The sequence below is a fragment of the Colletotrichum truncatum genome, assembly GCF_014235925.2.
Source record: "Colletotrichum truncatum strain CMES1059 chromosome Unknown Contig_0001, whole genome shotgun sequence".
In the NCBI taxonomy this organism is placed as follows: Eukaryota; Fungi; Ascomycota; class Sordariomycetes; order Glomerellales; family Glomerellaceae; genus Colletotrichum; species Colletotrichum truncatum.
In genome coordinates, this window is record NW_027222398.1 from 6,272,249 (window position 1) to 6,300,219 (window position 27,971).

The 27,971-nt window shown below is 52.6% G+C and overlaps 7 protein-coding genes across 7 annotated transcripts; 4 read left to right on the plus strand and 3 right to left on the minus strand.

Moving 5' to 3' along the window:
• Positions 1-3,398: 3,398 nt before the first annotated feature.
• On the plus strand, positions 3,399-3,593 carry CTRU02_201749 (uncharacterized protein; the record flags this gene model as incomplete). Its single annotated transcript, XM_036729873.1, has 1 exon — positions 3,399-3,593. One exon carries the CDS (start codon positions 3,399-3,401, stop codon positions 3,591-3,593), a length of 195 nt encoding a protein of 64 aa, XP_036578406.1.
• A 685-nt stretch (positions 3,594-4,278) lies between these two features.
• On the minus strand, positions 4,279-6,082 carry CTRU02_201750 (GTP-binding protein; the record flags this gene model as incomplete). The annotated part of the gene is made up of 2 exons (XM_036729872.2): positions 4,279-5,736; positions 5,789-6,082. The coding sequence occupies 2 exons, from the start codon at positions 6,080-6,082 to the stop codon at positions 4,279-4,281; spliced, it is 1,752 nt and encodes a 583-aa protein (XP_036578407.2).
• A 370-nt stretch (positions 6,083-6,452) lies between these two features.
• CTRU02_201751 (uncharacterized protein) lies at positions 6,453-7,462 on the plus strand (the record flags this gene model as incomplete). The annotated part of the gene is made up of 2 exons (XM_036729874.1): positions 6,453-6,475; positions 6,532-7,462. The coding sequence occupies 2 exons, from the start codon at positions 6,453-6,455 to the stop codon at positions 7,460-7,462; spliced, it is 954 nt and encodes a 317-aa protein (XP_036578408.1).
• Positions 7,463-8,279: 817 nt separating this feature from the next.
• Positions 8,280-9,170, plus strand: CTRU02_201752 (uncharacterized protein; the record flags this gene model as incomplete). Its single annotated transcript, XM_036729875.1, has 1 exon — positions 8,280-9,170. The coding sequence occupies one exon, from the start codon at positions 8,280-8,282 to the stop codon at positions 9,168-9,170; it is 891 nt and encodes a 296-aa protein (XP_036578409.1).
• Positions 9,171-10,209: 1,039 nt separating this feature from the next.
• Positions 10,210-12,895, plus strand: CTRU02_201753 (GTPase-activating protein gyp7; the record flags this gene model as incomplete). Its single annotated transcript, XM_036729876.2, has 4 exons — positions 10,210-10,380; positions 10,465-11,851; positions 11,904-12,485; positions 12,543-12,895. The coding sequence occupies 4 exons, from the start codon at positions 10,210-10,212 to the stop codon at positions 12,893-12,895; spliced, it is 2,493 nt and encodes an 830-aa protein (XP_036578410.2).
• Positions 12,896-14,500: 1,605 nt separating this feature from the next.
• Positions 14,501-19,682, minus strand: CTRU02_201754 (hatpase c domain-containing protein; the record flags this gene model as incomplete). Its single annotated transcript, XM_036729877.1, has 2 exons — positions 14,501-14,503; positions 14,550-19,682. 2 exons carry the CDS (start codon positions 19,680-19,682, stop codon positions 14,501-14,503), a joined length of 5,136 nt encoding a protein of 1,711 aa, XP_036578411.1.
• Positions 19,683-20,759: 1,077 nt separating this feature from the next.
• On the minus strand, positions 20,760-26,760 carry CTRU02_201755 (COPII coat assembly protein SEC16; the record flags this gene model as incomplete). The annotated part of the gene is made up of 2 exons (XM_036729878.1): positions 20,760-21,343; positions 21,393-26,760. The coding sequence occupies 2 exons, from the start codon at positions 26,758-26,760 to the stop codon at positions 20,760-20,762; spliced, it is 5,952 nt and encodes a 1,983-aa protein (XP_036578412.1).
• Positions 26,761-27,971: the final 1,211 nt, after the last annotated feature.

A 27,971-nucleotide genomic window follows, 5' to 3' on the forward strand; every position in this document is an offset into this window, starting at 1 on the left:
TGTATGTGTCAAGTCCACTCACAACTGAACCTAAAACAGATGACCACCCTCACTGTTCTTTTGAACCAAACAAGGCTAGTAAGTACGTCTCATAATAGCTTTCATCTGAGGACCCCAAAGCGCAGAGATTATGCTTAACCGAGAATGTGGCATGTCGTAAAGCCTTAGTTTTGAGAATGCGATAACTAGAAGCGAGGGGTGCTTCTCCCAAAAACAACGGAGAGAAGAGGATTGGCTTATTGGTTACCCTAGCCCACACTCATCTAGATCTACTCGGATGTAATCTATATCCGGGAGAGAGTTGACGGGACGTCGGCCGACTTATTACATGATAACGACATGAAAAGCCAGCTGAAGATGCCCATCAGTAACGGCGCCAAGCAACCAGGGAAGAGATAGTACATGTGGTCTGTTGCCCTGTACCATGTGCGTTAGGTTGAAGTTCTGGGATGATCTGGTTCTCCACTGGGTGGTGATAGTAAAGATATCAAACTAACATTGCTAGACTCACGCGTGTTCTTGTAAATGTTTACATCGAGAACACATATAAGTGCACATCTATATGGGTATCTTGATCATTAACGCCATTATCATCGGCTTGTAATAAGAAAGAAAGTGCATCAACGACCTCATGAAGGTTTGGGTGGAACGCTGAGTCCACTGTATCTTAACTAATCTAAAGATTAAGGTATCGTGCCGTTTCTTCCTGAAGCTTGGGCCAGCTGGTGCCTCTGTAGTCCCCCCCTGCTACACGTGGTTCTTAGTGTAGTACATGGGCACCTGTCTCTGTGCCCAATTTGGGACCCACTAAACTGGATGCGTCCTTCGTCGTATCCTTCCCCGACTTCCCCGACAACATGTTATTACTTCACTCCACATCTTCACCAAGGTGCCTCCTTCCATTCAGTAAATAGCGCTCTTCAGAGGGTAGGCGGAGCACATGCCTGTCTGCCTTTCAATGAGCCTGTCAGGCCAACAAGGACGGGCTGCATCGGCTGAGTCATACCGGGTATCCCTCTACAGTTTCTCGGCCAAATAAGCATGGGGATGCGGTATAATTGGATATATGCACCTCTTTCCACAGTAGCGGTGTTCCCTCTCCTTGGCCCCCCCCTGGCGGCTCTACTGTCTGATGTCCAAAAGCGATAACTTCAATGTTCGGCTTTGCCCGAACACTGACAGTCGGATCTAAACCAAATTGGGCGGACGCAGTGAACAAACCATGCTCCTGCATCAAGAAGCGCGACGACTACAGCAATCATGATCATGACGTTGAAAGAGGTTGAAGAATCTTAGGTCATCATCCAGAAGCGGATGAGCACCGCCCCGGTTTCCTCACCCCGATGCTCCACGGTTCCCCCACGAAGTCTAAACAATCATTCCCGCTCACTCGCGGAGTCTCCGATATCACGTCGGGGTTTGTGGTATCTAAGCACGGCTTTTGCAGTGCCATTTTCCGGGCGTCTTGTCGTATGCGGCGCAACGTCACATCATAGCATAGGATATGTATCTATCATCTTTACAGCATCGGTGACTCTTTTCGCATGCTCACTGCAGTGACGATCCCGGACCAGGGCGAGTGACGGCGGGTTACTGCCACGAGGGAAACCGACGGAGATTAGCGGGTTCCCGCTTATCGGCGAAGACAGGAAAAGAGCAGAAAGCGGTCGAACCGCTTCGATCCAAGGTGAAGAGATAACGCAGCCAGGAAAAGGGAATGCCGAAGCAAGAGGTAGTTTTTTACCGCCCCTGGCGAATCACTATCGGGCGGGTGACCGGCAATCAACTGAGACGGACGAATTCGTGCCCCGTCGGGTCGGTCAATAATCCAGTCAACATCACGGATGTTGTTATGTCAGCTGCCATACCCTCCCATCCACTAACACTCACCGTCCCCCACCCAACACGAAGACACTCATCAGTGTATGGCAACAGAACCTTCTGCACAGCCTCTCCGACTGCTGACAGAGGCACTCAAACCACTCCCTGTGGCTGCAAGTTGCTTCACCGTTCTTTTTCCTTCGCACCATGATTGCTACGTACACTACTGCACGAGGCCCTGCGTGCTACGTGCCTTACCGGGCCGACCTGATACGTATTGCTAAGGCAGGTAAGGTGTTGCCAGATTCTACAGACTAACTGGGCTGGTGCTTACTTTGCACGAGTGCTTTCCCTCCCAAAAATACTCAGCCCTATGCGTACAACGACTTCCCTGTTCGTCGACCTCCCATTCGCCTGTTGCCCGTCACTCAGTGTATTCTTTTCCTGTCATTTTGACTTTGGCCCTTCTAGCGCTTCCACCAACTCTAGTACTATCAATCATAACCTGCCGCTCCAATCCGTGTAACCCGCACCCTGGTTCTTGTCCCCTTGCTGCTGCCCCTGCTCTCCTTGTTCCTTGGCTAAATTTCCAAAAATTCGGAGTGTACAAGCCACACACGCACTTTTCCTTTTACAGCCAGAAATGGAAACGAGCCTTGAGATGAGACAGCCTATTACGGTATTGCTGCAGAACAACCCTTCCTCATGCCCATGTGTGAACACACAATCAGGGAGTAGACATTGGACAGAACACGCAGACCCGCGGCACCCCGGCATGCTCGCTTCCAGACACCCCCCAGCACATCCCATCCCACCACGTCGGGATTTGGGTCTCTGCAGATTGCCATCGCAATGACACATCTCCGGCACACCCTTTCGCGCGACGATAGTACGCTAAACTTCTGACGACGCCCTTGCGCAACAATTCCAAAAGGAAACGAGACGAGCAACTGGTGTCACGCCCAACCCGGTCAAAGCCAGGGACATGGGGTCAGAAGCTGTTCTTCGGCCCATGGCCCTGGTTGATTCGCTCATCTCATCACCCATCCACCCCCTCCAATTTTGGAATAGATGCTGCCTGGAGGTTCGTGGGGGCCATGCCGGAACCAGCATCACAAGTGTGTCTCTTCCTCCCGTCCCTTGAGAGAACCACAAGTCCGGTTGAAGCAGATGCCAATCCATCCAAAATCATGCGTTGCAGTACCGTACCTGTACCAGTAAGCCGCGCCTCGACACGGGGAGGCTCAGATATGCAGACCGGGTACCAGTGTATCTTCCAAGGTAGGGCTGGCTCTTACTACGTGTACCTACACGATGAGCCTCATCCATGGCACTCGTGCTCATGGCAATTTAGCTGTCCCGAGATCTATATAAACACTTGCTATATCCCCTCTGGAAACATTTTTTATTATCATCATCATCACAATCATCACAATCATAACACAATCTTACAGCTACACTAACAATCATACTCACATCTACACTATCAACCAACAACACTCAAACCACCCACACCATCATATCCAAACACCACACTACCAAACTTCCAACCCCAACAACCCATCTACACATTTAAAATGGCCAGCTTCACTCTCATCTTCACTCCTGCCACCACCGTCTACGGACGCTCTGGATACAACAAGGATGGCGACGACGAGGAGAACGACAAGGGCCGCTCCGGCTACAACAAGGACGGCAACGACGATGATGACGACCAGAACAAGGGCCGCTCTGGCTACAACAAGGATGGTGACGATGAGGAGGACAAATAAGCGTCTCACCCTCCCGCACCCTCTTCACTTCTGCGGCTGCCGCCCCCAGCAACCTGTTTTGGGCCGCCAGCCAACGTCTTGAGCTCCGTCACGGGCAGCACCATCAACTGCACTGCCACTCTTCCTCTTTTCAACATCTGCATTAGACCGGCGTTCTGATGTCGCTCACTTCCCGCGCGACAACCCTTTGGGGATAAGTCGCGAGGATAAGCCAGGGCCAACTGTACTGGCAGGCGACTTTACCACCTCACCTCTTTCATTCTTTCTCGACAAACTTGGGATCATAGACGGTTGTTTCCGCAGTCTTTCTCCTTCATTGTCACAGCATTGGGCCGGAGTTTTATAACAAAAGAGATATTTGCGCTGGATCATTCTTTTGGGATACTTGGAAGTTGCATAGCATGGCATTGCACCGCATCGCATTGAGTGGAAATCGTGGTTTTATTTTGTTTCCTTGGGGGGGCGTTGAAAGCGCTCAACCCACATCCCTCTTCTTCACTACTACTAGATTTAGATATACTAGGACTTCATTGTCCGGTGTAGGTAGCATCTCAATCATTACTTTCCCACGCAAAATCTGTGCTTCTTTGTTAGCGACCACATGACAAAAAGTGAATAAGTTTTTTTTTTTTTAAAAAAATGAAAAGGAAAAAAAAAAGGATCCCGTAGTCAGATCCGCTCCCACTTACTTTTCGAATATCACCCCCAGCACCTCCTCGACGTCGCCCGTCTCAACCCGTCCTGTGATCTTGGCGAGACAGTCAGCAGCGTACCGGAGGTGCTCAGCCGCCAGCACGATATCCGGCTCCAAACCCTCCCCCTCCTCCTCCTCCGGGTGTGCCTCCTCCATGAAATCATCCAGACACCCGCGGCATTCCTCGAGCAGCTGCGCTTGTCTGGCAGTCACGCCCAGCAGGTCTTGCTGGTCGGAAGGCAGGGACGTCATTCCTGCGAATGACTGCACGAGCTGGTCGGTAAGCCCGTTGATGGCGCCCGGATCTTTATGATTTATAGACTTGGCTTGGGCCTCGCGACACGAAATTGCGATGGGCTCGATTTTGTTCATGCCTGGCACGCGAGCCTTGATCTCGCTTCGGAGTTGTTCGATGAGGCTGGAGAATGTGGTGTCATCCACTGCATCCCTCTTGTTCACAACGACAAGACATGCCCGGGCTTGAGACGCCAGTTTCAACGTCTCCGCATCGTAATTTATCCGGAACCCACCGTCGCGGCTTGGCTCGATCGATGTCAAGACGACGATGATGTCTGATTCTGCCGCCTTCTGTTTCGCGCGGCGGATGCCCTCCTCCTCAACCAGACCTAGTGCGGGCTCTGAAGGGTCGTCTCCTGGCGCCACCAAAGACCTCGTTCTGATGCCGGCCGTGTCTGCAAACGAGCACAGATAACCTCGAATATCGAGGCTAACCTCTACGATATCACGAGTTGTTCCCGCCTCCATAGACACAATGGATGCCTCCCGTCCCACAATAAGGTTCATCAAGGAGCTCTTCCCGACATTCGGCGGCCCTAGAAGGGCGATGCGAATGCCGTTGCGAAGTAGTTCGCTGCGTTGGCTCGCTGCCTCGTGGCGAAGTATGCTCTGCCGCATATCAGCCACCAGGACACTAACATTGCTCATCAGGTCCGACGGAGACTCGTCAAAATGCTGGTCTTCCGAAAAGTCAATGAGAGCTTCAATCTCACCGCGAGCTAGCAGGAGCTGCTCGCGCCAACCCTCGTAAGTTCGCCCCAGGACGCCCGAATTGCCGCGGACAGCCACCCTCCGTTGCTGCTCCGTGTCGGCGGCCAAAGTGTCGCCCAGGGATTCAACCTGCGCCAGGTCGATTCTGTCGTTTAGAAAGGCTCGCCTGGTAAACTCTCCTGGTTCGGCGTAGCGAATCTTGCCCTCTGAAGTACACTTGGGGATTGCCGCGAGGACTGCTTTGACTGTTGCCGGGCCGCCATGCACGTGAAGCTCGAGGACATCTTCTCCAGTTACTGTCTTGGGTCCCGGAAAGTACAGGACTAGAGCATCAGAGTCCAGAATGGATGCATTCTCGCCTGCCTGGCTGTCCGTCAGGGTTCTGACTGCAGCATACCTGGGTTTTGGTAGAGGCTTCTCCGGGCACAACCCTTTATACACCTAGTAAATTTCATCAGCGACAATGCTGTTTTGCGCCTTCAGGGTAGCTCACATTTTTACATCCTGGGCCAGATATGCGTATTACTGCAATGCCACCCCGGCCTTGAGCTGTCGACAAAGCATAAATAGTGTCTTCGTGAAACAGGGCGGCAGAACCAGATGATAAAAATCTTGTTTGCGTTTGCAACCCGGCGAAAACTTGCCGTTGGATCGGCACAGGACCAGCAATCGGCCCCCACGGCGCCGGCCCCGTCCCGGGAAAACGGCCCTTACCACTAACACATATTGCAGCTCGTACGAAGAAGGTTCGGCCGAGGCTCCTCGTAGTTCGGACGAGAACCGACATGGACTAATAAAACAACGCAAGAAAAGAATCAATTTAGATTAAAGAATTGCTAAAATGCCCCCATCATTGAATACACGAATGAGATCCTTGGATAAAGGGTGAATGAGGAAGAGAGAGATTTGAACTGAGCTCCAGTCGCAGAGCTATCTGCAATGCACGGACTTCTATTGGCCACTCGGGCCGTTGTGTCTCCGATCTTATCGCGATAAGCATCCCTGCACCTGCCCGATTCTGAAATTTTTTGGATTGCCTCCAAAGAAAAAACCAGCGCCCCGCCGCCTCTCTTTTTCCCGTGAGCTTTCAGCACTTGATCAACAACAAGGCTTTTCCGCAACCCAGGCCTTGTTTGTTTTTCCCGAATACCGTCACAATGGCGTCCGACGAGATTATCTGGTGTGTCTTTTGTCTCTTGTTTTTTTTTAAGTTCATTAGTATTAACGTTTCGGCAGGCAAATTATCAACCAGCAGTTCTGCAGTTTCAAGCTCTCTACGGACAAGAAGCAGACGTTCTGCAGAAACGAGTACAATGTCACCGGTCTCTGCAATCGACAGTCGTGCCCATTGGCCAACTCCCGTTATGCCACCGTCCGCCGCTCTCCTAACAAGGACACGCTGTACCTGTACATGAAGACGATCGAGCGAGCCCATCTCCCGTCGAAACTATGGGAGCGCATCAAGTTGCCAAACAACTACCAGCAGGCCCTCGAGAAGCTTGACGAGAAGCTCATCTACTGGCCCAAGTTCCTCGTCCACAAGTGCAAGCAGCGTCTCACGCGCCTGACGCAGGTCAACATCCGCATGCGGAGGATAGCGGCCGAAGAGGAGCGCATGGGTGAGAAGCTGGTCCCTAAGCTGGCTCCTAAGATCAGACGTCGTGAGGAGGCAAGAGAGCGCAAGGCGGAGGCTGCCGCCAAGCTGGAGCGAACCATCGAGCGCGAGCTTGTCGAAAGATTACGGTCCGGCGCCTACGGTGACCAACCCCTCAACGTCAGCGAGTCGATCTGGAAGAGAGTCCTCAACGCCATGGAGAAGGAAGGCGAGGGCAAGCGTGATAAGGACCTGGACGAGGGCATCGAGTCGGAAGAGGATGAGGAAGCCGAGGATGAGTCCGAGGATGACCTCGAGAAGGAGGTCGAGTACGTCTCTGACATCGAGGAGAGCGACGAGGAGCTCGAGGACATTGAGGACTGGCTTGAGAGTGAGGAGGACGATGATGAGGAGGAAGGCGACGATGACGAAGACTCGGAAGACAGCGACGAGGAGGCGGACCGCAAGGCGGGAGACAAGCGAAAGCGTGGCCGTGCGGTCAAGATGAACCAGAAGAGGCTCAAGCAGAAGCAGGAGGAGCGGCCCAAGATTGCCGAGGAGTTGACTTGGTAGAGGCTCGGATGGTTTTCACTGGCGTCTGGCGCGAATACCTTTAATGGCTGGCTACGGAAGGAAAAGTTGCATCCGGAGGGCATTGTGCATACCACTGCATGTTGTGATATATATTGTTAGAATGAATTTTAATGTTGGTGAACCTTTTGTTTCCTGAACCTATCTGAAGTCGAGTTCCTACGATGTACTTGTTGGCTATTTCAGTAGCACGTGAATTTGTCCAAGTACAACAAAATGTAAGGGTCTACGAAGTCTGAAATATCCAATCTCTCAGGTCCTTTTGAAAGTCCTACATTTGAAGTATGCATTTGCTTCTGGTATCCTTCTCGAAAAGTCCTTAGCCGACAAGGCAGGATTTGCCTCCCCCCAAGCGGCGATCTAAGCGTACACCGAGGCAGGCTAGCGCCGGGGTCGGTCGGTGAAGACCAAGCGCTTCAATTAGTGCAAATCCTTTTAGAACAATGCGGGTAGGCCCCACCGCTGGCAGGCATTGCTCCGCCGAGCCACAAGTGTCGGGCTCAACCCAGGTCGACCTTCATTCCCTATCATTCAAGGCCGACTTATTTGAAACAGACCACTTCAAGCAACTCTCCACGATTACGCCGCCTACACGAAACAAGTCACCGGTCCCTTTCGATTTCTTTCTCCTTTTGCGTTACGAGACAATTCAAGCGAGCGAATTTTTGCCTATTAAACCTCGAAGCGCGACTATTTGGCACCGGAGTAGAGCAGCCATTTACCCCAACCCGCCCGATAAAGCATCGAAAAGCAGCAGCCTTCTTGCCCCGCAGGATCCTCGTCTCAAAGAACAGGCACGATGTCATCGTGGTACTCGAGGATCCTCACCAACACTACCTCCCAGATCTCGAGCTTGCAGAGCCGACTTCTGCAGAGCGAAAATGACGGCGACACCGAAGATGACACCCACGTTTGCAGAGTGCTGAGGGCCTACTACACCGAGAAGGGGCGTACGTTTCCGGGCTGGTTGCCGCCCGACCCCAAGGCACCACCACCAGCAGCTCCCGTCTATGCCCAACCGGCCCAAGTAGGATCGCGATACGGCGGGCTCAACCAGCAGCAGCAGCCCGGGCCCAGCACGGGACTCAGCTCTCTCTGGGACAGCAATGCCGGGGCGCAACCCAGGCAGGACGCAGTGAGCCTTCGACAAGGTCGCGGTGCCCCTCCGCCAATGCGAGGCGCCGAACAACAACCGGCGCGAATGAGCCCATTCGCTCGGGGTGGAGATAGTGGACGAGATGACGTGCAGGCCCGGCCTTTGCCTAGCCAACGGGCGGGCAGCTATCAGTCAAGCGCGGCATACGGAAGAGAAGCAGCGAACACACCGCCTGGCAGCTCGGCCGGCGGATCAGCTGGCGGATCTGCACAAGATCGACTTAAGCAGCGACTCTGGGGAGGTGCGAGAACGACGAGCCCAGCGTCTGGAGGCAATCAAGGGCCCTTTCAACCCCCAGGTAGGGGAGGCGGCGGTTCTGGTGACTACGAAGAGCGTTTTGCCCCTGGTGGAATGTACGATGGAGGAAGAGGCGGCGGCGGCGGCGGCGGGGATAGGCCGTTCATGTCAGCTAACTCTCCATGGTCGACCAGCGAGGCTGACTATGGCGGTGGCGGCGGTGGTGGGGGGCGGCCAACAGGACTGCCTAGCGGTCCAAGGCGGACAGGACTTCCAAGCGGTCCTCGGATGAGATAAGGAGGTTTTCCGTATGATTTGGCTTGTTGCGGTTCATGGAGGCAGAGAACCATATGAGGCACGCTGGAGAGCTCCTCGGAAGACTCACTGACAACTCATCTATGCGGACCTATCTGGCCGTAATTCTTGGTGGATTTGCCACTGGAAAGACCAGGCCTTACTAGGGACTTCTCAAGGCTGCATTTCAATTTCAAGCGGCACAGAGACTATGCGCAAGACGGACTATGTAGCTGGAAGACATGCCGTCAAAAGGGTGCGGAAGCAGAGCTGAAGCACACAATACAAACACTAATATTTACGTCTTTGTGAACAATGATAAACCAAGCGAGGTCGAATTGCCATTTAGGGCAACATGTATGCATTGGGGAAATCGTAACAACGTAATCCTCTCTTCCTAATTTAATTCGTCTCGGTTGCAAAGCTGCGTATCGACGAGTCACAATTTGAATCCATGGAGAAAAGCCTGTGGCATTTTCCTAAAGCTTCGTTTTTGGCGAGGCAGACCATCGCGAGAGACGGCGGCAACGAGTCGCTTGCGCGTGCAATACGTAAAGGCCGGGAGGCTAGCCCGAAGGCACGAATGACGACGCATGCATGCTGCAGATGACATGGTTTACCTTGATGCTTCAGGTAGCTATACTGCTAAGAGACGCTAAAAGGCTGCCAAGTGGCGGTACAGATACAGTGGGACAGCCCCCCTCCGAGACATGGATGCAAGCTTTCATAGCGGGGTGGTGACAGAGGAAGGAAGTGGGTGGCCACACTCAACGAGTACCATACGCGCATCTCTGTGCTTGGCTTGCTCGCCCAAACATCCCATATCACTAGCCACACTTTCGCTCACATGCTGACTTTCCAGGTCTTTCCTTTTCCCTCAGTTACTATTTCGGTTCTTTGAAGAGGAACTCCAGCAGCCGACCCACGACCGTTGACCTTTTTTTTTTTTCTTTTCCTACGAATAGTCTCGTCTACCTCCAAGACCTCTCCTAGGCCCTGGGAGCCTGAAATTGTCTTACATCATCAAAGGCAACGCTGCACGATGACCTCAGACTCGGATCCCCCGCCATCGTCGAGTGCCCCTCAACCGGGACGCCCTCGCTCGCCTTCGGGGAGCTTTTATGCTCTCAGCGACGATGAAGAGGGTGACTACAACACAATCACGCACACTGAAACTGGTCGCGGCGTGAAGCTGCTCTTTTCAAAGAGCAAGGTGAGTCCTTCTGAAAATCAGACAACCGTTCGCCACCCCACTATAGGTGCCGGAGCTGACGGAAGCTTTCGCAACGAAATGTAGGTCTATGTACATCCCACGCCCTCTGCCAAAGACAACATTCCCGGTTATATTGCCCTGTTGCAGCAAAAGGGTCCGCGAAACGAACGGCCAACATCCTCCTCTTCCCAAGACTCGAAGAATCCGGCGGCCTCGGACCTGCTGCTAGCATGGCTCCCCGAAACGTCCCTCGGTGACGTCGAGAGCATTTACGTGAAAGTCGACCTTAGTGAGGGCGAATCGCCACCAAAGCAGTCATACCTTGTGCCACCTCCCCCGACGGTTACGTCCCATAGAGGGTCTGTCGGCACCTATGCGTTTGCGATACCCGTCAGTGCGATATACTCGCTTCTTGTGCGGCCGCCCAGCCTAGGCTGGTGGTTCGGGTCGCTGATTATCAACTCACGCGCGGGCGACAGCTTTCCTGCGCTCTTTTTCCACGACAATGAATGCCAGAGCACGATCCTCAAGAGGAAAAGGAGGACAAGAGACAGCTTCGATCCATTCGGCGATCGTGGTGAGATGTTCTGGGGAGGCGACGAGGTACTGCGTTGGCTGAGGCGGTACGTCCCCATCGAGCGATCTGAAGCCGAGCCGAATATCTATTTGGTAAACCCGTCAAAGGAGGATAGCGAGGCTTTTGGCGGGAAACTTACAGCCAGCTCTGTCCTTAATAGCCAGCGAGATGGTAGCGGAGGGGCTTCTGGATCTAGGGCCGGCGGTGCGGGCTCCAGCGCTGATGCGCAGATGGACCCCTTTGTTAAATTTGTCAAAGAGACTGGCTGGAACATCATGGAAAAGTTCAGCAAAGTCACGACTTTCACACGGAGGGCGGCTCAAGATGTCATGCAAAACCCGAACGTGCCTCCACAAGTAAAGAGGTTGTTGCGAAACCCAGAAGTCCAGACGCTGCAAGACGAGTTCGACAGCGCCAGGATATATCTTGCACGCTGGGCAATGGGGATCGCCGAGCAGAGTGAACGAGATCGTAGCCAGCGAATATGGACTGCAAGGGAAGTCTTGGAGCTCGAGGACACCGATGTTGGAGAATTCGAGCTTTTGGACGGCAGCAGCACCATGTCTCTGGAGGACAGGAGGAAGCCGGTGACTCTGAAGGAGTGGAACACATTCTTTGACCAGCGCACTGGAAGGCTCTCAGTAACTATTGACGAAGTCAAAGAAAGAGTCTTCCACGGCGGGCTGGATCCAGACGACGGTGTGCGAAAGGAGGCGTGGCTGTTCATTTTGGGAGTCTACGACTGGTATAGCACCTCAGATGAACGTAAGGTCCAGATTGCGTCCTTGAGAGACGAGTACGTTAAGCTCAAGGGCGCCTGGTGGGAGAGACTTGTGGATCTTGGAGGTGAAGGTGAAGAGGGTGAATGGTGGCGCGAGCAGCGTGCCCGCATCGGTAAGTACCTCTACAAAGCTCTGGAAATGTTTCTATGCTAATACCCCGTTAGAAAAGGACGTCCACCGAACGGATCGAAATGTTCCAATCTTCGCGGGAGAGGATATCCCACATCCTGATCCCGATTCTCCCTTTTCTGAAGTCGGCACCAACGTTCATCTTGAGCAGATGAAGGACATGCTACTCACCTACAATGAGTACAACAAGGATCTCGGATACGTGCAGGGCATGTCAGACCTACTTGCTCCCATTTATGCCGTGATGCAGGACGACGCCATTGCTTTCTGGGGCTTCCAGCATTTCATGGACCGCATGGAGCGCAACTTCCTGCGCGATCAGTCGGGCATGCGTGCCCAGCTTCTCACTCTCGACCACCTTGTCCAGTTCATGGACCCGAAGTTGTATGAGCATCTGAAGTCCGCCGACAGCACCAACTTCTTCTTCTTCTTCCGTATGCTGCTAGTATGGTACAAGCGCGAGTTCCAGTGGTTAGACGTTCTTCGTCTCTGGGAAATCCTTTGGACGGACTATCTCAGCAGTAGCTTCCACCTCTTCGTAGCGCTAGCTATACTTGAGAAGCACCGGGATGTCATCATGACTCATTTGCAGCACTTTGACGAGGTTCTGAAATATGGTATGTTATCCTTGTTTTTACCCCTAAAATCTGAATAATCAAGCTAACCTCACATAGTCAATGAGCTCTCAAACACCATGGACCTTGACTCAACCTTGATCCGCGCCGAGGCTCTCTTCCACCGTTTCCACCGTCTTGTTGAGGCTGTCGATAAGAAGGGCAACTTTCCTCCTCCCAAAATCCGCGATCCCCCTGGCTCTCCCTCAAAGCCGAACTCCGACCAACCCCCTAAGCAGGGTCAGAATAGCGCAGGACCGGCCTCTCCACGCAAGGACACCGGCAAGGCGGCGGATGACAAGCAGGTCAAGAAGGTCATTACGCCGGAGCTGCGAGAATTACTCAGCCGTAAGGTTGTGGTACTACCACGTAAGACGGTAGCGAAAAAGGGTGATGGGCTTGGAAGGTCATGAAGGCTTTAGCATGGAAATGTATGATGGCTAATGGCATGGAAAGGATGCTAGGCGTTAGGGTTTTTTGGGGGGCATCGAAAGCATGGGGTTAAGCAATGTGGTTTTTTTGTACGATACATTCATAATACTTACGACAGTATCATCTTAACAGGGATGAAATAAGCAATGCCTCACGAAGTACAATAATCTCTATCGCAATCCGACCCAGTGTCATTTTCCAATTTTGCAGCCGTCGACAGCTAAATGAAATAGGTTAAAGTCTTGCTTAGAGCAACCCTAGTACCCTATATCCGCATTTGATCATCTGCAAATGACTGAGCCAGATGCTATGCGTTTCCTCCTTATAAATACGACATGACCTATTTACAAAAAGCCAACCCATTCAATTGCCACTCCGGCCAGGCAGCCTCACTCACACGGTAAGTATGGGAAGTGGGCATGAAAAAGAATACATTCCTTCGTCTGAATCGTCGTTGCGACCCTAAAGAACCATCGTCGCCGGGATACACACGACATCTGCTGGGGAGAATATAACTCACTTCAGACATTTGAATATCAGCAGAACAATGAGTCGATAGATTCCACTTAATTCTGCACTGCTCGTCTCGCCGATATACAAAAGTACCAGCCCAGATATCTGGGTATGGCAGAGATTCAAGCTTGTGCGAGACAAGCACCTCTTGGCACTTTTCTCATATCCAGCCCGTTCAAGTAGAAACCTGGCTTATTGCATCAAAGTTACGCCCCAGCCGAAGGATGAATAATTCAACGCAATGTGTAGGCGAACTTATGCCTTTCAAACTCGTTCAACCAGAAAACCCCCTTAAAACGAAACCTCGCCTTTGCCACAAGTGTGTTAAATCACTGCATATTTTGGGATGTCCTCTCAAAACATTCCTCCATCTCAAATTGTCTCGATATTTTACAAGTCTCATGGCGCTGGTTGTGTCTCTCACGGCCCACAAATACAGTCAAAAATCCGCAGAGCCGACTTCGATCGGTATGATTTGGTATGAGCACGGCCAAAGAGGTACGTCTTAAAGTTGTGGCAAAGACTGGAAAGCTTCTGACGAGATCCAACTACGGAAGCACCGCACACGAAGCGGAAACTGCATTTCTCACAGTTGGAGGTCAAGAAGCGGGCAGCAGAGGCGGCCAGCAAAGGCAAGGCTCAACAACACGCGAGGGGTTCACAAAGAGTGACAAGGCTAACGATTCATCAACCAAGCTGTAACAGTAAAATATACAGGTCTATGTAAATCTACAATGATATTATCCGATGTGCTACCAAACTCCAACAATGCTAGAGCATAGTCAAATGCTGTAAAGGATGAGATGCGTGTCTATGTCTGTGAACCCTTCTGTCGAAGGTAGTACCGGACTTATAACCGTACCGTATGTCGTCTGGACGACCTCTAATCAAACAAAGTGTATCTTGCATTGCCCGGTACTTGTCTATTGCTCTCTTGGTATGATGGTGGGGCCTGCGGTGCTTGAGATGGCGCTGGTGGAAGAGCAGGGGTAGTTGAAGGGGCATTGGCCGACTGCTGAGCCCACTGCACCGTCTTGGCAACCATTTTGGCAAAGTACTGCTGAATGAAAGACTCACTGTACACTGTTAGTCAAAGTTATAGAGTAGGAACGGATCTACATACGTGTAGTAGCTGTGATCGGAGTTGTGGGGTTGAACTAGGTTGTGCGCCAGTTCGTGAGCAATCACAACCCACCACCACACAGCTGACTCAGCCTTTGCTTCACTAGCTCGAGATTGGCCGATCTTGTCTGCGTGCAACTGCAGGAAGAAACGCAGGTTGCAGAAAATGCTGCCATTGCTATTGAAGGCGATTGTAGAGCCTGATTCATCATAAAAAATATGAAGAACTCGGGGAGAAAGCGAGTAAATGCTGCCCACCTCAGTGAGCAGAGAGGCGAACGCGTTAATAGCGCCGTGGTATGTTGACAAGAAGCGACCGGCATCAGTGGATAGGTTCTTTGAAACAAACACCTTCATGCTGTTGGAAGCCTCAGCAGCAAACACAATGTTCTGTGCTGGCGTACTGTCACAATAAGTGGCTTGCTCTTTGACCTCGTTCACACTTGGGGGTGAGAAAACACTGTTTGAATCATGGGCTCTTGTGGAGTTGATAGCGTTGAGAAGGTTCTGGCCAACAGTGGCGGGGTTGGTTACACGCCCGTCGTCCTTCTTGTCAGAACCGTTACCGCCCCCGCTCGGTTGGTCAACAGCTCCATGCTGATGGCTCTGTTGAGGCTTGTCAATAAACTTTTGCAGCTGGTCCTCCGCCTCGTCATTGTCATTGCTTTCGAAACCAAAGCGGCGGGAAAGATTGGAAAAGAGACCTTTGCCCTTTCGTCCTTGCTGCTGGGGAGGTGGTAGCTTGTGCGACTCTTCGGGACTGTCATTCATAAACGATCCTGGCATGACGGGTTCCGGGGTCCGAGTCGCCTGTCGAGCAGCTTCGGCCGCCTTGGCTTGTTGTCCCCATTCTTGCTCTTTGTCCTGAATGCGTTTTTGTTCCGCTTCAAGTGCCTTGCGGCGCTCCTCCTCGGCAATCCTGGCCTCCGCGGCCTTTGCTCGCAAGATACGATCTACATTGTATCCTCTGGCTCGCAAGCCAAGAAGGTCAAGAGTGAGGAAGGGCTCGAAGAAGAGGTATGCCTGCTGATTAGGCCTTGTCAAAAGGAGCTGACAAATGGCTTGTCCGACCTGGTACATGTCGGGCTGTCCCTCGGCGGTAACATACAAAATCCAGCTGGAGCCAGACTGAGCACTAGCCGCAGATCTCTTCTCCGTATGGGATTGGCTGTGGCCCTTGAGAGACCGTCGTAATGCCACAGACCGCACAAGCTCAACCCGTAAGCTCTTCTCCAACCACTTCGCATCGTGTTTGATGTAGTCTCGGCGGTAGTTTGAATATTCGTGTAGAAAGATCTTGGAGCGCTCGAGGACGTGCTTCCGCAGCTTTGCCGCCCGATCTTGCTTATCTGCATGTGGACCAATCCTGACTTCCTCCTCCACAAGTGAGCTCAAGTTTTGGGCGCCCAGCTGATAATAAAACTCTTCTAAAACTTCCTCCTCGGGCGCTGTAATCAAATAGTCCTTGAAGAGGCGATAGCTGATAATATCGTCCAGAATGACAATCCGGCTGGCCGTAGCGAGCTGATATTGCTTGATTGGGGCGTCATCGTCGTCAATGTCAATGAGCTTATCCTTGGACGGCGTGGGTGACGGGATTTCCTTAGCAGCCAATAGGAAAGGAGACGCTCTCATCTTCCTGACCAGCTCCTTATCTCTCTTCAGAGTTGCCCAATTCTCAGCTAATGATTTCAAAAGCGCTAGATATTTATCCGGGCTTTGCAGGATGCCGAGAAGACGTGCTGGCTCATTGCATGCGAGATGTGCGATTTCTGGTTTTGTAGGTTCATTCTTGGCTCCGCACTTGAACAGGAAAGTGTTGGCGTTCGTGCCGAAATCAACGAAGTCAAAAATGTTGCCATAAGTCGCAGAACTACCCAAATAACATCGTTTAGGGCTCACATGAGTAACATAAGAGCCTGACTTCTCGTTGTCATCACGGGCTTGCCGAGTGACTGGGACGATGGGAGCATCTCGTAATTTCGCCAAACTGCCTTCTCCGAGATCACCAAGCCGCAAGGCAAAGTATTCGAACAGAGTGACGGCCATTTGACGATCCTGTGGAGGTTTGGCTAGCAAACGCGACACACATTCAACAATTGGCGGATCTCTGACAACACCAAACTTGTTGGCATGTACGTGAAGCTCTCTCTTAAGGATGTCGAAGCCCAGGACTGCAGCACCCTCATTCGTAAAGCAAGCAGACGGTGGGACCAGCCTATTTTCATTTTGAATGGGCAGGAAAGCCCTACGGCTGTCAGCGAGGTTGAAGGACCCGTACCCGTTTATGTGATGATTTGCAATGAAATAGGTCATCGCGGAAACCCTCAGCTCTGCGTCCTTGGATGACATCATGTCAACCATCTCAGGGACAGACGGGTAGGGACGCAAGCCCAGGATGGCGAGGAACCGACCCTCATGGCTGTTGGACCTATAGCTTCCAGGCGGGCCAGGCCATTGCATAATTGGCAATTGCAGAGCTCTCAGCGTGTCTTTTGGCTCGAACAACTCTGAGACCTTGTAAAGTTGGGTGCTCCCCTTGGTGGGCTCCATGCCTTTCGGACCAGCCTCCGCAGGGCAGAAACGTGTTTCTTTAAGTTTCCTCATATCCTCTGCAGGAATGTCATCCCTGACCGAAGCAAGATACTTGATGAGCTCCATATGGCTCCATTTCTGCGCACCACCTTCGGCTGAAGGACTCAGTAGTCTAGAGAAGATAGTATCCAGGTCGACCGTTTTGCGCACGCCAATCGCCGAAAGAAATTTGTCCTTCAAACTCTGGCAGCCTTGGATAACAGGCAAATCGTCAAAAAGTTTGACGCTGGGGAAGAAAGAATCAGTTGGCTTCTTCATGCCCATCTTTGTCGGCATGACAGTATGGGCCTGGAGAAGCGTTATGATCGTCGCTTTGGAGTTCTGACTGATATTATCCCAGTTTTTAGATAACACCGTTAGAATTTGAACTGCAAATTTGGGTGACTTTTTCAGGTTCTCGTCGTCCGACTTGCTTGAACTGGTCTCTATCAAAAAGCGTAACCAGGGCACAATCTCGAGAGGATCCCAGCCAAGAGCTTGCAATTCAGGGGCAGAGCAGGTGTTTGTATATGCCAGAGGAATGGTCGTCGGAGGGATAGGAAGATTCGCTGGAATCTTGTTCGCTGCTTGATAGTTCGTGATGGTACCCAAGGCGATGATGTCGCCTTGTTCACCATTCTCACTGACTGTCGCAACCGCAACGTCGAGAAGTCGGGCTTTGCTAGGGGGGTCTAGCTCCCCATTGAGCGCTTTCTTTCCAGCCCAGCTAATGAAATTAACCAGTTGCTCCTTGTTCATCGCTTTAGCTTCTAGTTCTGCTCGAACATCATCCACGGTAATGGGGCTAATAAGCCCAAAGTCGATCAACTTTCGCACAAACGAGTTTTCCATGAGCTCCTTGGGAACGACGGGAATGGTATCAACAAACTTGCTGAGCTCGTCCGAACCGATGCGGACTTTTGTGCTCGACAAAACACCGCGGGAAGAGAAAACCTCAACAGAAGCCTTCTTGAATGCAGTCCAAAACGATTCCTCAAGAATCTGTGCAACATGGCCGCTTGGTGTGGAGTCAGTAAATGTGAAGGTCTTAAGAATGTGAAGTGCTTCAGGCATCAGCTTTGCAATATCCGCTGCTGCCAGTTTCATTCCTGTTCCAACAGTACTCTTGATCTTGGAGTCTAAATCGCTCATCTCGTTGATGAACGCCAGTCTGGTCATGATACCAGCCGCTCGAAGCATTTCGATGTTCCACGTCCTGACCCATCGTGCGTTGAGATCAATGGCCTCACGCTCAACGGTAGGAATCACTGATTGGGCAGAAATGTGCATGCCGGCACCGGTTGTTTGGGTCGTAGGAAAGCCGATGAAGATACGTCCACCTGGCTTTTTGCTTGGCAAAACTGATGCGAAGACATCGACCGTCTTTGATATAGTAGCAGAGCGTGAGCTCTCTGATGCCATGGTCTCGTCATAGGACGAGGTAAGGATGGCTAGTTTCGTAGTCTTTGGCGGCGGTTTCTTCGTTGCTCGCTCTAGCTCACTTGCAAAGGATGTCGACACATGGGTTTTAACTGCTGCACTCGTCACACGAAGGAATATGGTCGAAGTAGAAATCTTTGTCACGTCCTCGCTAATCTCTTCCTGAGCTGCAGCCTCTTCTCTCTGTTGTTTTCCCTTTGCGGTGGCCTGCGTCGCTGAAGAGGTCAATCTGGAGAAGAAGCTCCGAAGTGAGGGCACTTCGGATCCCATGCCATACGAATCAGAGGTCTTGGTGGCTGCGGCTGCCTTTGGCTTCCAACCCGCTGCGCTCATAACAGCCGCATCGATCTGAGTGCTAGTGCGTTCCACGGAACTGACTTTCATGAGCCCCTCCTTCGTCCGTGTTTCGAGGTCCCTCGGGATAGGCACCTCAAGGCTCGGCGATGTTTTCTTGTGGAGAGCCAGTATCTTGTAGTCGTCGATCCAAAATTCCACATGTTGAAGGGCAACAAATGTCAAGCTCGTGGCGAGAAACTGACTGACCGATAGGAGATTCGGTAGAGGGGTAGTGGAATTCCGATAGTCGAGAACGAATGTGGTATCACCGCTTCTCTGGTCTTCGGGCAATGTTGACTTCTTGGTGAAGAGAGCGTTCCCTTTCCAGTAGAATGCCATAGCCTCGTTGCCTGAGCTTACGAATGGCTCCTCGCAGTCGGCAAAGACGCTGTAGAAACCAACACCAAAGGCACCAATCTTTGTTTCATCAGGGTTTCCCTCGGCAATCCTCTTTAATCTCCCCCAGTCGGTCTTTGTGAACGGCTGGCCATCGTTTTGAACGACAAGACGTCGCAGAGTGTGATTCGCAATGACATGTTTAAGTAATTCGGATCGGTTTGTAGTATTCGGAAGCGCAACTGAAGTCGAAGGTAGTGTCTCCCATTTGACTTTGACCGTTGTTGCTTGCGCGTCGGCGGCGTTCTGAATGAGTTCTCGCAGGGTCGTCCATTCACCCGAGTATCTTGCAAGAACTTTGTCAATCAAGGCCCTGGTATCGACAGTGACGGCCTCTTCGTCCTCGGCGCCTTGCAAGGCAGCAGCCTTGAGTCGCGAATAGTCCATCGTGAGGTGTGGTTCGGTTGCGTTAAGAGGGGCACGAGTTCATAGTCGAGAAGCTGGTTATTATAGGAGGAAAGAACGCCGTCTATTCGTGTGGAAGCAACCTTGACACCAAGAAAGGTACAAGCCGTAAGCGAAGTGGCGGAAGCAGTCTATAATCGGAGAAAGAGAATGAGGTAGAAGGTGGCGATCGAGGTCGGTGTGATGGGAGGAAAATCGAGGAAAGCGAGAAAGGCTGAGACGTCACCACGTGTTTCGCTCATGCAACGGGAACGACCGAGCAGAAAGGCCAAAAGAAATAAGAGAAACGGCAGCAAAGCCCCAGGGTCAGCCAGAGGTGAAGGGTTTGATATATTTATTAGATAGGTAAGTTGGTAAAGAAAGGTTGAGACTTGATCACCAAAGACCGTCGTCATTAGGTAGTTCGCAGTCGCAGCGATGTACCTTCTTCAGTACAGCTAGCGCCTGTCGGTGCAGCCCACCTCTCTGTACCGAGGGTGGTGGGCCTGATGTTTCCGCTAAGACGCATCAGGTTCGGAAGGTTTGGGGCTCAAGGCTGCCACTTCCTTGCGCATTCCCCCCATCAGCTGTTACGCAGCTGGACCAATCAAACCGGGTACTGATAAGCGAACACACGGCGAGCAGTGTTGCCCGCGGTTGTACCCCAGATCCCCTACCTGGACCCTGGATCACCAGCCCCCTAAACCCCGCTAACTCCGTTTGATATTTGGACTTAGACTGAAGACCATTATTGATCCTTTACTTCGCGGAAACAATTTGAAGTAAGTACATCCGCCAGTTAGACGGGCACGTGATGAGCATTATCAACGCCTCCTTTGTCACAGACTTCATGTTGCGATTGGTTTGTCATGGACAAGCCATGCTTGACCAGCAGCCTTTGACATAGTGAGACAATACACGGGCTACCGACACCGCGCAGAACGCAGAGCAGTATGGGCCCGAAAACAACTATTACAATGCAGTCACTGGGAAATCTATAATACAATATACATCGCCAACTCATAGCACCGGCGCCGTCTTCGATCGTGAATCTGAAAATCGTGAATCCTCTGCTGTATCCTATTTAGCCATAACATCGACGTATCGCCCACCCTTCTTCGCCTTTTTGGCTCCCGGCTTCCGCGGGCCGGCGGCACTTAGCAAGTCATCGATACTACTGGCATTACTCATGCTGGTCGCTGGTCGGCTCGGGGGGCCACTGAGAGGACCACCAGTGGCACTGGTGTTTGATACTGAGCGCATCATGCCAGTTGGGGGTCCCGGCGGGCCACCAAGGCTCTCCTGAGAGGGTGCCTTGGCAAGGTTCGAGACGGGCGGACCAGATGGGCCACCGGGAGGCGCGCTTGCTCGGCCCATGGGTGGCGTCATTGTACGAGGGGGCGGTGTTCCCGTGCTAGAACGAGGAGCGGCCTTTGGCGGGGGCGGCGTCGCTGTCTTTGCCTGGGTCGCTTCTGCACCTGCAGCCTTGTTCACCCAGCGCTTCAGGTCTGGATCATACACAAAATTGTTGGCTTCGCCGAGTTTGGCCTTAATAGGCTTGTTGGGCTGCGCAGCATCGATAGTCGCGTCCTTCTTGCTGCCTCCAAACCAACTGCTAAAGCCCCAGCCCTTCTTCTGTTGTTGTGCTGCTGCTGCTCGTTTGGCTGTACGCATGTCAGTAGGGTCTCATCCAGTTAGGGCTGATAATCTTACCATCTTCTTCCGCTGCTTTCTTGAACATTTCATCGTTCTCCCTATCTTTTTCGGCCTTGCTCTTCTCCTGCGGCTTGAGAGCCTTGAGAGCGGGGATGTCATCATCGTCATCATCATCCATGAAGCTTTTGGGCTTCGGTTTCCGCTCCGCAGACTCGTCATCCTCTTCAGGCTCAGGGTTATACGAAGGCGGTTCGTAGCTGTACGGTTGGTACGTGGGAGGCTCGTAGCTGCTGGAGCCAGCGGCCTCTTGAGATTGCGATTCAGGTTCATCGTTTGGCACCATAGATGGAGGCTCATACCCATACGAAGGTGGTTGGTAGCCTGAGCCGGAGAGGTCATTGTTTGAATCCTGGGTGGTGTTTTGGGTCTCAGCCTCCGTGGAGGGGACTGTGGGCAGTTGGCTTGCACCGTAAGGATCGTAGCTTTGGTACGGTGAGCCCGTTGTCGGTTGCACAGGAGAAGCCAGGGCGCCTCCCAACTGAACTTGAGCAGACGTGGCTGCGTCTTGCCCAAAGTTAGAGGTTGATGGTGTGTAGCCTTGTGAAGGCCCCGTCTGCGGTACGTATCCCCCATTCGTGTAGCCAGGCTGCGAGTCCATCGAAGTTCGAGGCTCGTAGGGACTACGGGAGAGCTCATTCGAAGAACGCCCGGCCGAAGCTGGTGCAGGCATGTACCCAGAACCAGGCTCGTAAGGGCTGCGAGAAAATTCATTCGACGAACGTCCAGCTGAAGCGGGGGCAGGTGTGTACCCAGCGCCAGGCTCGTATGAGCTGGAGAGGGGGGTCTGAGACGAGACCGGCGCGTAGCGAGATGCTGCTCTGGTAGCGGGTATAGGAACTGCCGCTGGCGGCGAGCCGACAGGGAAGCCAGAGGCAGCACCACCATACATCGGTTCAAAGTTAGATACCGAAGGTGAGCGGCTGATAGTAGGCGTGCCACCTGCAAGCCTGGCAAACGGTCCAGACTCGACACCACCCTCTGCGGAACCGCCTGCTGCAGAATTATCGTTCTCATCGCCAGCAACGAACTTGTTGAAACGGCTCCAGACTGTGTCTGATACCTTGTTCATACTGGGTTTCGAAATCCAAGATGATGACTCTTCCTTGGGAGCCTGCTTAAGCCTCGCTCGAAGGTTCTCTACCGCAGTTTCCAAAATCGGGTGATAATAAGGAGACCTCTTGGTCTGAGATGTTATCGAACCAGCAATTGCCTCGCAATACTGGAGTGCCTTATCGCGCAGTCCGTACTCCGCCAGTGTCATAGCATGCTGAAGCTTGTACGCGGCCAAGTGTGGCACGCCAGTAGACAGGGCCGAGCTGCCGGAAAGGGAGAGTCCAAACTCGTACACCTCGCTCAATAACAAGGCTTCAGTTTCCTTAGCAAACTGCTCGCCCTGGGTCTTGTGATCGGCGCCGACCAAGACGAAGTTTGAGGCCGCATCGTCCAGGCCTCCAAAAATGGTCGCCATTCGCCCAAACAGGAAGCAAATGTGTGCCGCCTCAGCTCGTCCATAAGAGGACAACAGGTTGCCCAGTGCGTTCAATGCCCGGATATCTTCCGTGCTTCTGTTGCTCAGAATCAGTCCCAGGGTTTCTCGCCATTTATCCAATCCTTCAATTGCGTTTTTGGTTGGACCGGTGGCTAATGTGGTGTTGACGAGCTGAAATCCGGCTCTGGCGTGGACAGGAACAAGCTCATCCACACAATCGTCAAAGTTGCCAGACAGGACCTTGTATAGCGCTGCAATAGATTCATTGTTGTGGCCCGGATAGTTCACCTCTTTGCGCACAAATTCCTGTGTCACCTGTTTATACAAATCAGGAGACACAGTGTTGGAAATCAACATGGCGTGACCCCAGAGCCGCTTGTCAACTGCAGCCCAAACGGCCTTCTCGCGCTCGCCAATCAGAAGATGCTTGCGAATCTGGTCCATTGAAGACAAGTCCACGGCATCCGCTCTCATCTGAGTCAGAGAAGGTTCCTGGAGTGTTTCGCCACCGATAGCGGCTCCATAGCCAGGCGTGGGTTCGCCGTCATCAACAGTGAGACCAGGGGCAAGCACATCCCTCACAGCCTTATCAACGGCACCGGTACCTTCCAGAACGCCGTCAAATTCAATGAAGATCCTCAAAATCTTCCAGAGCAATACTCTTTCGACCGCACGTTTGTGCTCATGCGAAAGTTGAGTTTGAAAGGACATATCAGGCAGTTGCTGCTCAAGCGTTTCAATGCCCGCAGTCAGCCAAGCAATCGTCTCCTTCTTCTTTGACTTTCCTTTGAGGGGTCCAGGGAACTTCGCCAGTCTCTCCTCAAGTGGCTGAATATCTTTCACATGCTTAACGTGAACTTCTCCTGGGCTGCGAATGATCATCGGAGCTGTCTGACCAATACCGTAACGCGGCACATTTTTGGGAAATGAGGTGATCATCGTTCCGCCAACACCCCAAGAGATGATAGGAGCACCCTTCCATCTCTGCAGGGGATCGTTCTCACGACCATCTGTCGGCGCGACCATGTTGAGACTTTGTGATGGTCCACGTGGGCGAGTGACAGGAGCATGTGTTGATTGGAAGGATCTGGTAGCCCGAGGCGATGTTGGACTGTGCACCGAAGATGGGCGAGCAACAGGTTGGGATGACGGGCGTCCGTGAGAAGAACCCGGTGATTGTGTTTGAGACCTAGGAGGTGGAACAAATCTGTTGTCGGGCGGTGACTCGTGCAAAGCAGCCTGCGGTAGGTAGTTGGATGTAGATCGCTTTGGGGGTGACAAGGTCGAATGCGCTAGAGAGCCGTGAGAGGAAGGCGGCGGCGGCGTCTGTCTAGCTGCCATTGGTGGTGCTGGACTGTACCGAGATTCAGGGGGCACGCCGTTGTTTAGCTGCGCAGGCTTGGAATCATCCTCTTCGTCAACCTCACGGGTGACGGGCAGTGACGAAACCCTCGTGATCCTCGGCTCAAGGCTGTGGCTCGACCTACGATCAACCTGACTATGGTCACCATTGATGGTGGGCGCTTCGCGCGAAACCTCAAAGTGTGCCAAAGGGCTCGACGTTCTAGGCAAGTGCGGCAGCACTGTTGGAGGGGCGGTAGATGAATGGAAAGCAGGAACAGGCGGTCTCGGACCCGTTGGCGCAGGAGAATATCTGCTCGAAGACGATGGACGGCTAGCACCGTTTGCTGCTGGTGCCGCCGGGGGAGCAGGAGAATACCTGGCATTGCTGGGAACACCTGGAATCTGCGGTTGAGCTGGCTGAGGCGCATACGGGTTGGGGCGCTCGCCCAGCACGAGGTTCGGGATGCCTCCAGATGCGGAACGAGACATGCCCGGAGCATCGATGGGGGGCGACAGAGGCGACGGTGCAAGTTGGCCTTGCACAGGAGGCCCAAGGGGCTGAGGTGGGCCAGCTGGGGCCGGGGAAGAGACACGATGGCTCTGTCGGGAAGCAGATCGGGGCTTGGAAGTTATCGGCAGATCCTCAAAGAAACTTTCCTTGTTGCGCAGTGCCGGGGCAGGCTTGCCCCCTGTCGAGGGCTGCTGAGATTGACTTGGTGGCGGCGGAGAAGCGCCGGACGACGCTGTCCTGGGCGGAGGCAGAGTAGGCGTTTGCATACTAGAGCTTCTAGGCGGAGGAGCCGATGTTGGCCCAGTTGAAGGGCTTCGGAGGGGTTGTTGGGCACTTGCTCGCTTTTTAGGGACAACCACTTCCATGGGAAGGTCGTACGGTGATGTATAGCCGCCTTTAGATTGAGCCGCAAAGCTTTGAGCTTTGGGAGGCTCGGGACGTTGTTGTGCTCCATAAGGGGCGGATGGTTGTGAAGGCTGGCCACCATAAGCGGCCATAAATGGTGAAGCTGGAACTTGCGGCTGGGCGGCCAGGGACGAAGCTGCCTGCGTTGGGGCATAATTAAAAGAACTAGCTCTCTGGGGAACGGCAGCCGGTGCTTGCGGGGTGTATCGTCCTTGGATACCAGGTGTGGGGGCAGGAGCTGTCGTCTGTGGCTCATCGTCATCTTCAAGGAATCCCTCATCGTCGCTACCAAAGAACGCGGAAGGGTCGACAGGCTTGCCTTCGCCAGAGTCCTCAGGCGCTTCTTCGAGTAAGAAATCATCCTCATCATCGTCTGCAAATGCCTGCTCCCATTTGGCGGCCAGATCATCGGAAGGCTTGGCCTCGGCTTCCTCAACCTGTGTAGTCTCAGGTTGGGTGGTCTCCGGCGCTGTTGGCTCCGACGCGGCAGCATTAGCCTCTTGCGCCTCCTCATCCTCGTCCTCTTCCAGCATATCGTCAAGAGTGTCTGTTCTTGACAATGTATGGTTGTCAAGAGCGCCCAGAACCTGCATGGTAGATTTACGCTCCAACGGCTGTTTGCCATCAAAGTCTGGAAATTCGTCATTGTTTGAGCCCTTGATCTGGCTGAAAAAGTCATCATCTCCAGCTGTATCATCGTCAAACCCGTGGAGCGGTTGTTCGGATTGCGGCGCGTCCTCATTGCTTTCGTCTTGAGAAATCAGAGGCACTCCTTCTTCGTATCGTGAACCAAGAGCTTCGTGATCCGTAATGGACACGTCGCGGCCAACGTATTGATGGTCGTTCTCCGTGTCATCCCCAAACCCATAATCAAACCCAGTTACGGCTTTGTTCGTCTGTTTATCTCCGATATCGTCGTGGTGATCCGAGGTGTTCTCAATTTCATTCATCAGGTCTTCGGCTTGATTGGAGGGGAGCGGATGTTCCTCTCCAGGAGCGGAGGTCGAAGCTCCGACTGGCGGTACGGGCGGGAACGAGTTTGTTCTGTCGCTCGGCGGCATGAACTTGAAAGGATCGGTGTCGGTTCGGGAGAGTGTCCATTCACTATCATGTTCGTCGTCCCAGTTGACGTCGTGGGCCACTGTCCGCGTGAACGAGTCGTTGCTGGTGTGTCCTAAAGTATGACCAGATGATTTTGCGGCCTCCTTTGGGGTATCTGGCTCGATCGAGGTCTCCTGGGCAGTAGAAGCCAGTGCTGATTCCGAGTCTGGAACTTCACTGGTGTTGGGGGCTTCCTTGGTGTCCTTGGATTCAACTGGCGAACTCGTTGCTGGTTTATCGAAGACGGGCCAATCGTCGGATGCTTCCTGGTCGGCGTCATTTGCCAGCCAGGGGTTACTCTCTTCTTCAGGGTCATCGTCCCATGAAGATAATTCTTGTGATTCGCGTGAAGACTCGACGTCTTCTTGGGGATTTTGTTTTTCGGCGTGGACAGGTGGAGGTGGTGCATCGAGATTTGCGCTCGAGGGAGCTGCGGCTTCAGCGGATGTATTGCCACTGGCAGTATTGGGCATGAAGGCCGGATGCCATGAGGCGTTCGCGGTCTCGACAGTCATGATGATGGTCTAATTAGGTCGAGTCATGCGAGTTTGCGTGGTGCGAGTCCAAAGACTGAAGGAACAGCTATCTCGAAATGGTCAGCACAGCCCATGAAGGCGCGGTTCTGGAGATTTGGCGTCGCACAACGCGCCGACCCAGAGGGGACCGAGGGCATCGATCAGCACCCCGTCAAAAGGATAAACACGTACATGTACAAGAGAAGCAGAAGTCTAGATAGAATACACAACGACAAACTCCATGCTGAACTTCACGGGTTGGTAGGTCGAAGGCAGAGATTACGGCGTCAAGGTGTCTTGCTGGACAAATGAAAGTCTAATGGGGTGGCCCAAGGTGCAAGCTGGCAGGTACTTTGAAAGTATGGGGTTGCACGGTACTTCTGCCATGTACCTTGTTGCTTTAGTGTCATCCAACCGCAACTGCGACCTGCAACCTGCGGCCTGCGGTTGCTGCGACATGGATCCAAAAAAATTCCAATGCCTGTCAATGCTGGCTGGAATGGCGCGGCCCATCCAGTCAGAGGCTCGGTTTTTTGCCGATTCCGTCATTCCGTGCTCAAAAAAGGGGCGGACCCAAGTTCGTATGGTGGTTTGGGACGGGGCCGAAGATCCTCCGGGCGCAGCTGTAAACGTCTCAGTTGATGGCATGTGGCTTAGGGGATTTCATGCTGTAAAGAATGGAGTATACTACGAGAGAGATAAGAAAGAGGAAGAAAAAAAGAAAATAAAAAAATCTCGAGGTTCCTATAATGACCTTCAGCCAACAATAATGTTTTGTGGATGAGTTGAATGAGGCAAGACAGTATTTACAATAGTTTATCGACCTATCTTTGTATTGTAGTACATAGATTAAGTGTTGTCGAAGACACCCTGTAATAAGACCCTAAAAGCAGGGAGAGCATGAGGTCTTCTTACACGCCTACATTTCCTACCAGCCCCTGCATCTCCTAGATACACATGCAATCGTATTGAAAAGGTAGAAGGTGAATACCAAAAGGAAAGAATGTGTAACATACAATAAAAATTAAAAAGGCGCCAGGGATATTTTACAAAAGATACTGTAGACTAGCAGGAGGGGCGCAAGAGAAACGGATGCTTGTGCTAGCGCTTGGAAGCTCCCATTAGTTACACCGTCGCCACAGCCAAAAACCCCCCGCCTGACGCTCTTATAGGCACCCTTACAGTTGACTAGGGGCCACGCGGCTGGCTTC